Source organism: Macaca mulatta, chromosome 4 (assembly GCF_049350105.2).
Source record: "Macaca mulatta isolate MMU2019108-1 chromosome 4, T2T-MMU8v2.0, whole genome shotgun sequence".
Classification (NCBI taxonomy): Eukaryota; Metazoa; Chordata; class Mammalia; order Primates; family Cercopithecidae; genus Macaca; species Macaca mulatta.
Window position 1 is genome coordinate 153,410,076 of NC_133409.1, and position 16,820 is coordinate 153,426,895.

The following is a 16,820-nucleotide window of genomic DNA, read 5'->3' on the forward strand; positions in this document are numbered from 1 at the left end:
ATTAGCCAGGAGTGGTGGCACAAGCCTGTGGCGCCAGTTACTTGGGAGGTTGAGGGAGGAGCATTGGTCTCATGATCCCAGGAGGTCGAGGCTTCAGTGAGTCATGAGCGTGCCACTGTACTCCAGCCAGGGTAACAGAGTGACACCCTGCCTAGAAATAAATAAACAAATAAATAAACAAAGGCAGTTCATGAGCACTGGTGAAGGGCACTATGGCTGCATTGAGCACTTGCAATTTTGAGGTGATTAAATTCTGTACAGGCTCCCGGTTGCAACATATGGCAACACATTGTGCTTTGTCTTGTGATGTCCTGGACTCACACACAAACTCAGGACTATGAAGTAAAGATAGCTTAAAAATACAACAGACCAGAGTTACAGATACATAGTCTGGGAAAGTAAAACTTAGCTTTGTGAGTGCTACCCACTGTAGCACAATCGGAGACCCACCCCGAGGCTGCAGGACCCGCGGAGACCCTCGACCCGACAGGAGCCCCAAGCGCCCATACCCGATTCTATTTTCAGTTCAGGCCCAAATCCCTGGGGGTTGGTCGGGGTAGAGGCGGGCTCAGCGGCCTGGGCTGTCAGCGACCCAGGGACACGGTCTCACACCCTGCAATGGATACACAGCTGTGACCTGGACCTGGACTGGAGCCTCCTCCGCAAGTATGAACATAACCTACGAGGGCGCCAGTTACCTCGTCCAAAACCAGGAACTGTGCTCTTGGACCCCAGCGGACAAGGTGGCTCAGATGCCCTGGCATAGGAACATGCAGAGCTGCTGAAAACCTACCCGCAGGGAAGGTGGCCAGAGCAGCTCAGCAAAGGCCTTAAGAATGGGAAGGAGACGCTGCAGTGCGCAGGTACCAGGGGCCACGGGGTACCTCCCTGATCTGCAGATCTCCCCGACCCACCTTCCAAAAGAAGGGGAGGAAAATGGGACCAACGCTAAAACATCCCACTCCCTCTTGTCCTGAGGAAAAAGATTCCTCCTGGGTTTCAGATCCTATACCAGAGAATGACTGAGGGCCCGCCCTGCACTCTGGTACAATTAAGGAATGAAGTCTCTGAGGAAAAGGAGGGGAAGCCAATCCCTGGAATACTGATCAGCTGTCCCCTTTGACCTCGCAGCAGCCTTGGGCACCAGGAATTTTCCTCTCAGCCTTTGTTATCTGTCTCACACTCAATGTGTATCTGTTGGTCTGATTCCAGCTCTTCTGAGTCCCTCGGCCTCCACTCAGGCCAGGGCCAGAAATCTCTGTTCCTGCCTCAGAGACTAGAACTTTCCAAGAAATAGGAGATTATCCTGGACACTGCCTGTGTCCAGGCTGGTGTCTGGGTTCTGTGCTCCCTTCCCCACCCTGGGTGTCCCGTCCATTCTCAGGATGGTCATACGGGTGCTGCTGGCGTGTCCCATGGGGAATGCAAAGTGTCTGATTTTTTTTGACTCTTCCCCTCAGATCCCCCAAAGACACGTGTGACCCACCACCCCATCTCAGACCATGAGGCCATCCTGAGGTGCTGGGCTCTGGGCTTCTACCCTGTGGAGATCACAATGACCCAGCAGCAGGATTGGAAGGACCAAATTTAGGATGCACACTTCTGGGGACCAGACCTGCAGGGTACAGAACCTTCCAGAAGTAGGCAACTGTGGTGGTGTCTTCTGGGGGGAAGTAGAGATACACAGGCCATGTGCAGCCTGAGGAGCCACCAGAGCCCCTCACCCTGAGATGGGGTAAGGAGACGAATGAGGGGTCATGTCTCTTCCCAGGGAAAGCAGAAGCCCTTCTGGAGCCCTTCACCAGGCTCAGGGCTGAGGCATGAGGGTCAGGACCCCTCACATTCCCCTTCTTTCTCAGGGCCATCCTCCCAGCCCGCATTCCCTGTCATGGGCATCGTTACTGTCCTGGCTGTTCTTGGTGCTGTTGTCCCCGGAGCTGTGGTCACTGCTGTGATGTGGAAGAAAAAAGCCCAGGTAGGAAAGAGTTGAGCTCCAAGTTTTCTTCTTCCATTGGTGGATTTCAAGCCCAGATGGAAGTTGGCTCATTTCCTGCCAGTTGTGAGGCACCATCTCCATGCACGTTTACCCTGTTCAGATGCCCTGTCAATTCTTACTCTTTTGTAAAGCACCTGTGATGTTGAAGGACAAATATATCACCTTGATTGTGGTCATGGGAACCTGACTCTCTACAGTCACAAGTCAGGGGAAGTTCCTTGCTAAGAACAGACCTCAGGAGGACAATTGGTCCAGCTTCAACACATCCTCTTCCCTCGGGTTTCCTGATCCTGACCTGGGTCTGCAGTCACAGTTCTGGAAACTCCTCTTGGATCTCATGGCCCTGCCTCCTCCCTGGCCTCTCACAGTTTGTTTTCTTTCCACAGATGGAAAAGGAGCAGCCATGCTCAGGCTTCATGTAAGTGTGGTAGGGGTGGGAGAGTGATCCCTGAGATCCTTGGGATAGTGTAGACAGGAGCCCATGGGGGAGCTCACCCACCCCACAATTCCTCCTTTAGTCACATCACCTGTGAGCTCTGACCAGATTTTGTTTTTGTTCCACCCCGAACAGGGACAGTATCCAGGGCTCTGATGTGTCCCTCAAGGCTTGTAAAAGTGACACCTTAGAGGGCCTGAAGTGAAGGAGGAGTTGGGGTAGATGGGACACAACTGGGTTCTGGAGCTTCTTTGATTTGGAATTTTTCAATGTGTTGGGCTGTTCAGTGACACCACTTACCATGACTGACTTGAATTTGTTCGCGACTATTTTTTTTCTAAGACTTCCTTGTGAGGGACTGAGATGCAAGATTTGTTCATGGCTCCTCTTTGAGACTTCAAGGGCCTCTGACTTCTCTTTCTGTCAAGGCGTCTGAATGTGTCTGTGTCCCTGGTGACAGGTGAGAAGCAGGGAGACCAGCCCACCCTCATGTCCACCATGACCCCTGATATCGTTTGGATCTCTGTCCCCACCCAAATCCCATGTCCACTTGTAATCCCTAATGTTGGAGGTGGTGCCTGATGGGATGTGATTGGCTTATGGGGGTGGATCCTCCATGAACGGTTTAGAGCCATCTCTTTGATGCTGTTCTTGTGATAGTTCTCACAAGATCTGGTGTTCAAAAGTGTGTGGCACCTCCCTGCTCTCTCTCCCTCCTGCTCCAGGCAAGACAGTCATGCCTGCTTCCCCTTAACATTTCAGCATGCTTGGAAGTTTTCTGAGGCCCTCTCGAAAGTTAAGCAGATGCCAGAATCATACTCTTGTATAGCCTGCAGAACCATGAGCCAATTTAAACCTCTTTATAAATTACCAACTCTGTGGTATTTCTTCATAAAAGTGTGAGAATCAACTAATTCAGAAAGTTGGCACCAGGACTTGCGTATTACTGTAAAGGAAGCTGAAAATGTGAAAATGTCTTTGGAACTGGGTAACAGGCAGAAGTTGGAAGAGTTTGGAGAGTTGAGAAGACAAGAAAATGAGTGGAAATTTGGAACTTTGTAGAGATTTGTTAAGTTGTTGTGACCAAAATGCTGATAGTGATATGGACAATAGAGTCCAGACTGATGAGGTATTAGATGGAGATGAGGAACTTACTGGGGCCTAGAGTAAAGGTCACTTGTTATGCATTGGCAAAGAACTTGGATGCATTCTGCCCCCTCCCTAGGGATCTGTGGAACTTTAAACTTGAGAGTGATGATTAAGGGGTATCTGACAAAAGAAATTTCTAAACAGCATAGTATTCAAGATTTGGCCTGGCTGCTTGTAATAGCCTATGCACATATGTGTGAGCAAAGAAACCAGAACTGATATTTAAAGGAGAAATTTAATACCCGGGACAATTCCTAGTGGAGCTGCAGCAGCAGGACCCCTGCCAGGACTACTAAATGGTAGAGCCACTGGCAATGTGCAGCCTCAGCCTGGAAAAGCCATAGGCATTAAATTTTTACCCCTGAGAGCAGCTATATGGGTTATTTTCTGCAAAGCCATAAATGTGGGGCTGCACATGGCATTATGAGCCCAGCACATGCACCAGCCAGTGTGTCAGGATTCAAAATATAGAGTCAAAGGAGATTATTTTAGAGCTTTAACTTTTTAATGTCTGCCATGATGAGTTTCAGACTTGTGAGGAAACCGCATTCATTTCTTTTGGCCCATTTATACCTTTTGGAATGGAAATATATAAGAAATGTCTCTTCCACTGTTGTATTAATATTTTGGAAGTAAATAACATTTTTTTAAATTTTGTAGGCTCAAAGCTTTAAGAACTCACCTTGAATCTTAGATGAGACTCTGGAATTTTGAGTTGATGCTGGACAACCTAACACATCTGGGACAATTGGGAGAAAATTATTGTATTTTGCAATGTGAGAAGAACACGAGCTTGGCTGACTAGGGACAGGATGCAGTGATATAAATATTTATCCCCTGATACCTCATGTTAAAATCTGATGCCCATTGTGGGATGTGGGGCCTAATGGGTGGCATTTGGGTCATGGGGACCAATATTTTATGAACAGAGAGATACTGCCCTCTCTAAGGAGTGAATGAATTGCTGCTCTATTATTTTCCATGAGAACTAGTTGTTAAAAAGAGCCTGGCAACTTCCTACTCTCTCTGTTCCTCTGTTACCGTGTGATCTCTGCACATACCAGCCCCCCTTTGCCTTCTGCCATGAGTGGAAGCAGCCTGAGGCCCTCACTGAATGCTCAAACATTTCCAGCCATCAGAATCCTGAGCCACATGAATCTTGTTTGTATAAATTAGTCAGTCTCAGACATTTCTTTATAGCAACACAATATGGAATAAGACAACTTTCTCATCACAGGTATGTGTCTCTGGCAGCCAGCCCCCATTCTCAAGATATTCAGGATCTGCTCAGACAAGAGTTTTCTCATCAGTACTCTAAAGATGCTCTTATCACTCAAGAGTCTAAGGTTTTTAGAAGAAACCAGGGACAAAGATGGAATGTTTTTGTTATACTTCAGATTACCCACTTTTCTTTGACTACATATCTTTTATAGGAAAAAGGATTATAACAGTAAAGAGGTATTGTCATGTTATCAGAGTCTCCTTCAGTCATTCAAAATTAGAACAGTTCACCATCCTCTTGTAAGAATATGTCTCCCAGAATGACGTCACTCAGGTTTGCAGACACCACTCAATCTTACCAAGTTCCAAAAACAGGAATGGTCTCAGGGACATATGGCTTCACACTTTTAGGCATCCAGTATAATTGACCTAAGAGAAAATATCTGTTTTGCTCACACCATCTTTGAGGAGTTAAACTAATATTGAATTTTCCTCATATAACCCTTTGACTTATTCACTTACCCTCAGCCACTATTCCTCCCTCTGTCCCTTTATATCAGTCTTTTCCAGGTTTGGAAGTGACATTTGGTTTGTCTGCTGTGCTGGTCTAGATCGCAGGCAGCAGTAGTATTCTAGAATGTCTTCCCTAAGTCTACTCTTGATCATAGAGGGTAGGTTACATAGGTAAGGAACTAGTGGCGGCTATCTGACCACCAGGCTATGTAGCTCTACTTACTGTTAATACTAACTTTGCCAGGTGAAATGAATGCTTGAGAATTCTTACATAAAGGTGTAAAAGTATAGTTATGGTTTTTGGCTTAGGGATAATTCCTGTTTCTGGCACTTTTATTTACATCCCTATTCCTGATACCACGGCATCACATATAAAAAAAGAAATTTGAGGTGAAGTGTAGTCATTATTCCAGCATCGTCTCCCCTTAGGAAGAATTGTATGTATAGTCATAACAGCAGTGTCCTGATCCATCAGGACAAAGAGAGGGAGCTACCTAGTGGAGTCACTCTTGCAGCTCCACCCATGTAGACAGTGAGCGCATTCATGGAGATATAAAAGCCAGTCCTTCATGTTTATATTGCCCAACAATTATTTTGGCAGTTATTAGACAACCAATGTTTTAATTGACTATTTCAATTTTCTATCAAAGTTTTCTTCTGAGGCGGACATCTCCTTGTGCATTGTTGGCAGTTTGAGGCTGTAAAGTGTGCTTTCTTGTGTAAAGAAATGGAACTCACCAGTTCAGATTTGTCCAATCTCTCCTTTTCCGGTTCTTTCACAGCCCTTGAAGTACTGACCTCTTCCCCTGGTTGAGCATAGCACAATCCAGAGTCAGTGACTTTCCTGTCAAGATTCACTGGCAGCTCCTTTGGGGTTGCTGGCATCAGTCTGGCTTGCCAGCTATGTATGATCAAAGCCTTCCCACTAGGGACTCTGTCACAGAGCCATCTGCTGCCTCTGCCTGTTTTCTTGACCAACAGTCAAAACAGACATTATGAGAAATGAGATAAATTACCAAAATTGTGAACAAAAGAGAGATTATTACTAATGATCCTTAGGAAGTTAAAAAGCATTGTAAGTGAACACTCTGAAAAACCTGAAGCCAATAAGTTAGACCACTTAGATAAAAAGGATGGATTATTAGAAAGATAGAAACTGCCAAAACTGACTAAAAAATAGCCAGAAAACCTGAAGAGAACTGTACTCTAGGTTAGTAATTTAAAAACCTTCTCAAAAAGAAATGCCAAAGCCCAGATACCTTCACTGGTGAATTCTATCAACTATTTTGAAAGCTCTTTCAGACAAGAAGAGTGGAGGGAAGACTTTCCAGCTCATTTACAGAACTGGCATTATCCTCATATCAAAGTCACAGCAAGACTCACAGGAAAAGGATACCACAGACCAGTATCACCAATAAACATAAGTGAAAACATCCTTAGCAAACATTGGCAGATGATACAATACCACATAAAAAAGGAATTACACTCCATGACCAATGGGATTCATCGCAGGAATATAAGGATGGACTAACATTTGAAAATCAACTCATGGAATGCACTGTATTAATGAAATAAAAGACATAATTATCTGAAAGTATGCAGAAGAAACTGTTGACAAAAGTGTTAACACCACTCATGTTCGTAAGTTTCAACAAAATAGGAATGGAGGGGACCTTCCTCACTCTGATAAAGGACATGTATAAAAAACCCACAGCTAAAATCAAGCTTAATGAAGAAAGATTGAAGACTGAATGCCTTCTCCTAAGAATGGGGATCAGTGCAAGGATGTCCAATCCCATCACTTCTATTTAACATTGTACTGGAGATTGCAGCCAGTGCAATAAGGCAGAAAATTAAAAATTAAAGGCATCCAGATAAAAACGAAAACATAAAACTCTATTCACAGATAACATGACCTTGTCTGTAGAATTCACAAGCAGATAAAAGCCTGCTAGCACTAAGCACTAAGAAATAAATCCAGAAGGCCCCATAAGGTATCAAATCAATATAAAAAATAATTATTAACATATTTCTCTATACAAGCAATGAAAATCTCACCTTTTCTATCACACTAGTTACAAAAAGAGCAAAATAGGAATAAATTTAGGAAGAGAGCAGTGTTCGTTCACTGAAAATAAAAAAAGATTCCTGAGAGAAATTAAAGGTCTAAATAAATGAAGAGATGCGAGTTGGAAAGCTCAATAATACTGTTAAGATGGCAGCTCTCCCGCAGTAGATCTATAGGTTCAACACAATCCCTATCAAAATCCCAGCAGGGATTTTATAGAAAATTGACAAGATAATCCTAAAAATGTATATGAAAATGCAGAGGATGCAGAAGAGCCAACACAAATTTGAAAAAAAAATGGATTGTCATATAAAACTACAATAATCCAGACAGCGTGAAACTGAGAGACACAGAGATCAATGAAGAGAAGTGAGAATCAAGAAAGATATTCTTACATTTTTTTGTCAATTGATTTTCAATGAAGTTGCATAGGTAATACAATGTCACATTTAACACCACATAAAATATCAGCTCAAACAAATTAGAGAACTAACCAGCTAAAATCGATGAGTTAAAACTATAAAATTTCTTTTTTTTTTTTTTTGAGTTGGAGTCTCACTCTGTTACCAGGCTGAAGTGTAGTGGTGCGATCTCGGCTCACTGCATCCTCCACCTGCTGGGTTCAAGAGATTCTCCTGCCTCAGCCTCCTGAGTAGCTGGGACTACAGGCAAGTACCACCACGCCTGGCTAATTTTTTGTGTTTTTAGTAGAAATGGGGTTTACCGCGTTAGCCAGGATGGTCTCGATCTTCTGACCTCGTGATCCAACTGTCTCAGCCTCCCAAAGTGTTGGGATTACAAGCATGAGCCACCATGCCCAGCAAAACTATACAATTTCTAAAAGAAAATACAGGAGAAAATTTTTGTGACTTTGGGTAGTTAGGCAAAAGATTCTTAGATAAAATACCAAAAGCATGATCTACAAATAAAAAGAGAGAGAGAGAGAGAAATTGGACTTAGTTAAAATTTAAAACTCCAGCTCTCCAAAGATGTCGAGAATATGAGAAGACAACCCATAGACTGGGAGAAAATATTTCACAATTTATCACAAATTACATTTGTGATGAAGAACCTGTATCCAGAATGTGACAAGTTATTAAACTCAATGTAAGAAGACGAGCAACTCAACTAAAAATGAGCAAAATACACAAATATGTTCAACTGACTTTTACAAAGCATAATAGCAATTCAATGAAGGTAGGAGAGCTTTCCTAACAAATGGTGCTGGAGCAACTGGACAACCACAGTGGAAAAAAATAACCTCAGCCCAAACCTCATCTTTATACAAAAAATAACTCAAAATGAATCAAAAGCTTTAATGTAAAACACACAGTTAAAATTACAAACGTTGAGTCAGGCGTCGTGTCACAGGCCTGTACTCTCAGCTATTCGGGAGGCTGAGGTGGGAGTATTCCTTGACCCCAGGAGTTCAAGGACAGCCTAGGCAAGATTTTTTTTCTAAAATAAATAATAAATTAAAAATTTTTGATTACAACCTTTGAAGAAAAAGTCATCAGAACTAAGACTGGACAAGTAGTTCTTAGACATAACACCAAAAGTATGATCCATAAAAGAAAAGGTTAATAAATTGGATCTTATCAAAACTAAAAACTGTTGTTCTGTGAGAGACCTGTGAAGAGCTAAAAAGACAAGCTACAGAACGAGAGAAGATATTTACAGACAACATATTCTGTAAAGACTGTATTCAGAATATATGAAGAAATGTAAAAACAACAGTAAAAAATGAAATTCAATTACAAAATAGGCAATGAGCAAGACATGAACAGACGTTTCACTGAAGAGGATAAACACCGGACTAATAAGCAGATGAAAAGATGCTCAGCATCATTATTCAGTAGGAAAATACAAATTAAAACTGCAATGATGAGAATGGCTGTAATACAAAATAAAGGTAACAACACGTGCTGGCAAGGATGCAGAGAAACTGGCTCACTCTTATATTGCTGGTAGGGATGTATTTGAAAATGGTACAGCCACTCTGGAAATGGATATTGCATTTTTCTTCAAACTGAACATGTAATTTACTATATGACTAGCAATTGCCCTCCTGGGCACTTATTTCAAACAAGGGAAAACTTAAAGTTCATGAAAAACCTGTACACAAATACTCTTGCAGCTTTATTCATAATACCCCCAAACTCAAAATAATGCAATTGTCTTTCAGTGGGTGAATGAGATCTGCTGTTTGAATTCGTAACTGAGTCACACAAGTGCCCTTTCTCAAGGCTACCATCTTGCTTATCTGTGCAATAAGCGTGTTATGTGTATTTCCCATTTTCAAACAAAGAATATTAAAGACATGTACTCAAGGATCCAAATTAAATGAACATAAATTTTTTACTGCTCCATCAAAGACATTCTTAAGAGGGAATGCAATTTGATGATACTGCCTTGGTTCTGCCGAGGTGCTGGGTGTGTTACCTACCATGGCATTTGCAGCATTCATGGAAAAGTCAACATAATGAAACAGGCAGATGGCATCGTGGTATTACTGTGAAAACAGGTTTCCCTCCTGGACTCTCTGAAGGCAGCTCAGGGGACACACCTTCAAAATGGCAAAGATCAATTATGGTTCCTAGTGGGACACAACTCCTAACCTATTCCAACTCAGCGCTCTCTCTCTCTCTCTTTTTCCCCTCATTCTTCCAACTTGTAATTGTACAAATTTTCAAATGTGCCAAGAAGCTGAAAGAATAGTGCAGTAAAATTCAAGTTATCACTCTGATATATTTGATTAATATCTCTTTATATACATGAGAGCAGCATGTGGAATGATAGACAATAGAGACTCAGAAGGGTAAGAGTGGCTGGCGGTGGGTGTATAACAGAGGGGTTTCTTGTTGGGTACAATGTATCTGTCTGCAGTGACGGATGCATTGAAGGCCCTGACTTTACCGCAACTCAATATAGCAGTGTAGCAAAACTGCACTGTGCCCCATGAATACATACGAATCTAAAAATTGTAAAATAAAGTAATATCTCTTTTTGTAGATACAGGGAGATATGTTGCATAGCGTGTGTGTGTGTCTGTGTATGTGTGTGTAGAGAGAGGCAGCAGGAATGAAGAGATTAAGATTTTGTGACTGAGCCATTGTGAAGTAACTTAAACATAAAACATGCATGGACAAATGTCTGTGTGACAATAAACCTGAATATAAACATGAACGAATATGCCTATAAACACATCCCTGGATAGATAGCTTATGAACAAATTCCCTACCCCAGCTCCCTTACTGGTTACCCTGTGAACACAGGCAGGCAGGGAACAGGACCCAGCTAGGTTCCCTCATCTCATCTTCTTGCTTCCAGGCAGGTCCTGCATCCACTCCTGCTGCACAGAGGGCTCCCACCCTGCCTTGGTCTGTTTCACAGGTGCTCCCCTAACTCTCTCTGCCTCCACTGCCTTACCTGGGTGGAGCTGAGGCTGCCCTGACCAAGAACAGCACCGCCCACCTGTGCCCCCAAGACCAGGAAGTTAGGAGGAATCACGCAACAGGGTCAGTAACTCTCCCACTTCCCCAATCAGTCTGAACTGATGGCAGGAGATACTGATGCTTGCTTTACTCATCCTCATTCCCTGTTCATTATTCTTCATTAATTCAATCCAATCTCCCCAGCAGTCACTTCACCCAAGAAGCAGGCTGACCTCTACTCTTCATAATCAGAAAACCACAAAGCACTCTCCATCCCCTCCCTGATATCACCCTTCAGCTCTACATCATCACATGTGGGCTCCAACTCTGCAAGCAGGTGTCCCCCACAGGGTCAACCCCTGAACATTGGCCCCAGATATCCCCCATCTCTTCCCAGCCCTTTCTGTATTGCTGTGAATCTGTCCCTCACTGAGAACTGACAGGGAGATGTGGGGGAGGAGGGGAGATTTCTTTGTGCTGTGTCAAGGCATCAAGACAGACCTCTCCTTCTCTCCTGAACCTCACACTCTATCCCTTCCCAGACACTTGAAATAAAACGCAGACCAGAAATGTCTGTTTAAGAGTCAGGACAATTACTTTTTCTAGACAAGATTATCTTCCTTCTCAGGGCTCAGCCATGACTGTGGGTGACCAAACAACTGTTCACAAAGGGCAGTGATCTCTTCAATGCCAGTTTATGAATTCACACTTTGCCACTTGCAGAGGTGGAAAAAGGCACCTCAAACCACCATCCAATAGTTATTCCTGGCCTTTACTCGTAACACCCATCTGGACACTTGGAGAGTGTGGAGGGCACCCAGGGTGCATGGTGGCAGTGGAGGCCTTGGGAAAACTGGCCAAGAAGCCAAGGAATGCACCTCAGGTGACTAAATTTTTTTACAGTTCTGCACTTGCTGGAGAATGACCCCAAAAGATAAGACCAATTTGTTGACTACCAACTGATTTGGCTGAGTCATGGACATGAAGCAAATGAGCATTGCCTTTACCTATGACATGCATGAGGATTCTGAGACCTACCTGCATCAGGTGAGCTCCACACCCAGAGGGACACCCACTCTCCCACCTCCTTACTTTCTGTATCTTTTCATACTTTACACCCTCATCCCTCCCTCTGGGAGTCTTCCCTCTTTGGGGTCTTCTAGTCCTGCCCTCTGTCTCCTTCCAGGTGGCACAGGGCTTGGTCATCATGTTTGTGTTAGGTGACAATGATGCCAGGATCTTCAGTATGGGCAGCACTGCTTTGAGGTCAGTGTTAGGAGCTGCCTGATGAGACAGATGTCTCCACCATAGTGAGTGCCGATCACATGAAACCCTTTAGGTCCTCCTAGTTCCTTAATATGTTTGTCTTCAATCCTGTCATGTAGGTCATGGGCACCTGATGCATAATGGACACTTGGTTGGTTCATGCACCCTGGTCTTTGATGCTGTGTTGGGATGTTTTTCTGACCTTTATGTGGGGTCTCTGTTTTCTTTCATCATATTACATCTCTTCCCCCACTCCCGACTCCGTCCTCTGAACCCATACAGTACGACAGCCTCTGCAGGTGTGCCATGTGTTCCTGCCTCACTTCTTCCTTTTCATGCCTTATTCTCACCATGCCACATTTTCCCCTCAGTTGAACAGACATAGTAGGGGACTCACCCATTCTGGAATGTGACTGCCCTTGAAGAGGGGACAGCAGGTTGGGGATGAAGGAGACCCTACTGACCCCATGGCAACATCCTCTTCCCCGACACCCTGGCTTCCGTCTTCTGCATCAGCACCACTCCTGAACCCCCATTCCTGATTGTCAGAATTTTCTCATAACTAAAAATGAAACATAAATGCATCTGCATTATGTGTGGGTGCTCTCTCCCTTTATTGTATTTGGAGTGAGTTATTTTAGGGCATGGTCCAGGGTAAATTCCTGTAAGGCCTGGGTGCCCTGCTGTGAGGTCAAAGGGGGATGGGACTGAGACTGCAGAGCCCTGGCTCCCCCGCTACTTGCCAATTGCTGGCCCTTTGTGGGGGTCTCTTCTGCTTTCTCTGGCCTGGGAGACGCTGGGGTGTTTCTGATCCTGGGGCTCCTGGGGGGTGGTGCACATTAGCTCCAGGGATGGAGGGTGCTGTGGACACTGGTGGGAAGCTTGGGTGTCTCCTCCCAGGCTCTCTCCTACCAGACTCTCTCAGTGCCTCCTCATCTGTTTCTTTAGCTTTTGGATCTTGAGCACCAGGGCCTGGGCCGCCACCCACTCGTTCCCTTCCAGGAAGACCTGGTCCAGCTCCAGCTGTTGCTCAAGCAACTCCTCAGCTTGGGCCAGCTCAGCTGTGTCTGGGGCTCAGGGCCCTGGTGACAGGGAGTGGGGGAGGAGCATCAGCCAGGGCAGGGGGCTGAGGCCCTTGGAACCTGTATTGCAAGGTCTCGTGGTAAGTGAGCAATTCTACCTTCCTTTTTCTTTTTCCAGCCCATTAGATTAAGTCCACCTGTACTGAGAATCCCAGGGAGCAACCTGTCTTGGGCATAGGCCTCTGGGGGGCAGATACAGATCCCTGGCTCAGGAGCTGTATCTGGATGCTTTGAACGAAGACATGAGGTCACTGGAAAGAGAGGACCAACTGTCCCTCCCCACTGAGAAATAATTAACTGTTAGATGAGGGGGAGTTCCTGTTCAAGGACTCTGGACTGTGCTGCTCTGGGCCAGGGGAGGGCTGGCATCTCCTCTGCTTCCTCCTCTGCAGAATCTGACTCCAGTCAGGGGAGGTTCTTTGCTTTTAATGGCTCATGTGATTTGATTGGGCCCACACAGATAGTCCAGGATAGTCTCCCTATTTTAAGGTACTTAATCTTCATTACATGAGTAATGTACCTTTTGCCATGCAATGCAACCTGTTCACAGCTTCCAAGGATTAAGACTGGACACCTTTGGGGACCATTACTCAGCCCAGCACATCTGCGTATGTTGAAGTCACCGAGTCAAGGAGACAGCCCTGCTGGAGAGGGTGACAGTGAAGCAGCAGCTACAATCATCAGGATTGAGAGGAATGGTCTGGGGCCTACAGGGAATGGTTACAATGAGGAAATGGGGGCCTAATCTGATGACAGCTTAGGGGTTTTGGGGAGGCGGAAGGCAGTAAGGTCTGAGAACCACAGTGAGGAGCAAGAACAAGAACCCCACCTCACCTCTGAACCCAGGGAGACAAGTCCCTGGGGAAACTCCCCGATGTGGGAGGACTTCGGAGGGGGTCATGTCCTCAGGGAGACTCAGGTTGCTGCTGGGGCTGGGAGGTGCAGGAATATCCTGAGAGAAGGTGTGGAGGTTTTGCTGATTGTGGACTGAGAATGCCATGGGGTACACTGGAAAGGTTTCTGTGGCTGGGGAGGTGGGGGAGACAGAATAGGGGTGTGCAGAGCCTTGTGGGGATGTGAGTACAGGGTATGTGGGGGACCCAGTGTGACTGACACAGACAGGGACATGACAGGAGGAGCTTGGTCCTGGTGGACTCGAGGCAGACGGTGGTGCTGAGGCTGTGGGAGACGAGGGAGGAGGAGCAGGGGTGGCTCTCAGCTGGGCTCTGTCCATGGAGATGAGGACAGTGAGGTGGTTGGGTCTTAGTGCTGTGGGAACTTTTCTTGACCTCCTGATGACTGGATGGAGTGTCTGATGGAGGAGCAGGCTTAGAAGATTCACTCGTGACCCTGAGGGAGGGGATGTGCTCCCTCCAGGTCTCAGGTCTGCCCTGACACCTCTCTTTGTGGCTTAGGGCTCCCTACTGTAAATTATTGGCAGTTAGTCCATTTTGGAGTCCATAACTTAAAGCAGAAACTCAGATGGTTGAAACGTCACTTTCATGAAGGGTTGTTAGTAGTGTACCATTTAGATTGTCTTGCAAAAGTCTCATTTGTTTTGTTTTGTTTTTCTAAGTGACTGCCAATCTTGTTTTAAATTTACAAATGTAGTTAGTTGGTTGTGGGTTGCTTAACCTTATCTGTAACAACAGTAGTTTGGGTGTCTTCTATTCTAATAATTAAGACTTTACGCTGTGTACACATTGCAATTCAAGTATGAGTCATGCATAACCCTAGGACTAAGAGACAGGACGGACAGTCTCCCTCTCCTACAATTTTGCAAAAGTTCTGGTTTCTTTCTCCACTCAGTGGGTACAAGTCAGCTAATGATGAACATGAGGTCTTTGTCCTCATTTAAAGGTGCTTCGAAGAATCACTGCCCCCTAGGAAGGCCTCCTTGTCTTGGTCCAGGACCCCTACCCCATGGCAGAGGCCATCTTCCCTCCCAGTGCACAGCGATGTCTCAGATAACAAACTGGTTAGCTGCTGTCCACTCTTGGGCAGTTTTGTCTTCTAAAACATGGGTTTTTATCTGAGAATCTTCCTGTTCCCAGATGATCAAAACTGGGGCCATCCACTTCCTTCTGAGCCACCTCTGCCCGCGGGCTCATGGCTGTGTCCTCCAGTCACAACAGAAAACCCCTTCAGAACACCCTTCAGGAAGGCGGCATCTCCTCACAGGCTCACACATGCGTGGTGTGTGCACAGAGCTTTTGCTCTCGTTCAGGAGGTATGTGGGGAGGCTCACTAGTCCAACAGAGCTTGGTACCAGTGTCATATGCCAGGAGCCAAGGTTACAAGGGATACAATGTTCCCAGACCTACCAGAGAAGGCAAACCCCTACAGCATGCAGGGCTAGACAGGGACAAGAAACAACTTCATTCTAGGCCGAAGAAGAGGGAAAGGGAAATTATGGACATACATCTGAGACACTGCAGATTTGGTTTCAGATCACAGACCATGGCAACAAAGCAAGTCACACAAATTTTTGTTTTTCCAGTGAATATAAAAATTATATTTATACTCTACTGTAGCCTACTAAATGTATAATAACATTATGTGTAAAAGAACTATGCAGATACATTAATTTAAAATTACTCTATTGCTGAAAAATGCTAACGATCGTCTGAGGCTTCAGCTCATCTTAATCTTTTTGCTGGGGTAGGGTCTTGCCTCAATGTTGATGACTGCTGGCTGATCAGGAGGTGGTTCCTAGAGGCTTCTGTGACAATTTCTTAAAACAAGACAATGAAGTTTGTGGCATGGATTGCAAAGCAGGAATCAGTACTTCAATAAGGTCAATATGAGTTCTCGAGTTAAGTGAACCTGAATATGAGCCCTCCAGGCCTTTCCACCAGTTAGCTATAGAGCCTTGAGTACATCTGAGCCACAGCTGGCACAAGCAGACACTTGGCCAGTGGGTGAGTGCTGAATGAATTTCCTCATCCGCAAACCAGTGATATAATTCCTTCCTCGCAGAAGAATAAATGAAAAAAGACACAGTGTCAAGAAAAGCAGACACGACCTGTGGAAGGCTGGGCACCAGTGCTCTAAAGCAAGTTCTGCCTAAACTGGTAGAAACATTTTTCACATTAGGAATAGGAGTTTTTCAAGATCCTGTCTGAGGCCAGGTTGAGAGCAGAGCAGGAGTAGGGTTCTGGGCAGGGCCAGGCACTGAAGTGAAGACAGGCCTGGAGAGAGCCGGCTCCTGGTGGCTGCTCAGTGGCTCAAACAGCTCCTTGCCTCACCTGCCACTGCCTCCTTCTCCCTTGGCTCTGGCGGTGCTGTTTCTTTCCCCTCCTGCCCTCCTGGTCCCTGGGACCCCACGGCTCCTAAACATGCTACTCCCAGAGCCCAAAGGCAAGCATGGAAGAGCAAACAGTTTCAGGGGCAGTGGGAAGATAAGGCCAGCTCCCATGTCACTGCAAGGGCGCGAGTGGAGGAGGTGAAGGGGGTCAGCACAGGAGTGGGGGAAGCCTCTCAATCCCACCCTTCACCACCCTCAACCCTGCAGGGTTTTGCCTATTTCCAGCTCTCAGCTCCTTCCCACCCTAGCCCAGCCCAGACCTCAGCCCCTTCAGAGCAGCACAGTCCAGAGATTTTCTTGAACAGGAATAACCCCTCATCGAACAGTTAATTATTTCTTAGTGGGGAG

General features: G+C 45.4%; 2 protein-coding genes and 2 long non-coding RNA genes across 12 annotated transcripts in view; 2 read left to right on the forward strand and 2 right to left on the reverse strand.

Annotated features, from left to right (window-relative positions):
* LOC144340532 (uncharacterized) overlaps positions 1–16,820 on the reverse strand; it is a 75,781-nt gene that overhangs the window by 14,635 nt on the left and 44,326 nt on the right. The gene's annotated exons all lie outside the window — the stretch shown is intronic.
* The window catches only part of MAMU-AG (major histocompatibility complex, class I, AG), a 180,421-nt gene that overhangs the window by 10,583 nt on the left and 153,018 nt on the right, over positions 1–16,820 (forward strand). The gene's annotated exons all lie outside the window — the stretch shown is intronic.
* On the reverse strand, positions 5,923–11,614 carry LOC144340531 (uncharacterized). The gene is made up of 3 exons (XR_013416737.1): positions 9,830–11,614; positions 8,029–8,220; positions 5,923–6,074 (listed from the first exon to the last, which is right to left on the reverse strand). It is a non-coding gene; the product is annotated as an uncharacterized LOC144340531 (long non-coding RNA).
* Positions 7,931–15,691, forward strand: LOC106996438 (uncharacterized). Of its 2 annotated transcripts, XM_078000730.1 has the most exons (5): positions 7,931–8,051; positions 11,721–11,864; positions 12,004–12,083; positions 13,032–13,245; positions 13,716–15,691. In XM_078000730.1, the coding sequence occupies exons 2-5, from the start codon at positions 11,793–11,795 to the stop codon at positions 13,908–13,910; spliced, it is 561 nt and encodes a 186-aa protein (XP_077856856.1). In that variant the 5' UTR covers positions 7,931–8,051; positions 11,721–11,792; the 3' UTR covers positions 13,911–15,691. The 2 variants fall into 2 exon arrangements, 1 of the variants encoding a protein (XP_077856856.1); XR_013416723.1 differs by lacking the exons at positions 7,931–8,051; positions 12,004–12,083; positions 13,032–13,245 and having other exon boundaries at positions 11,626–11,864.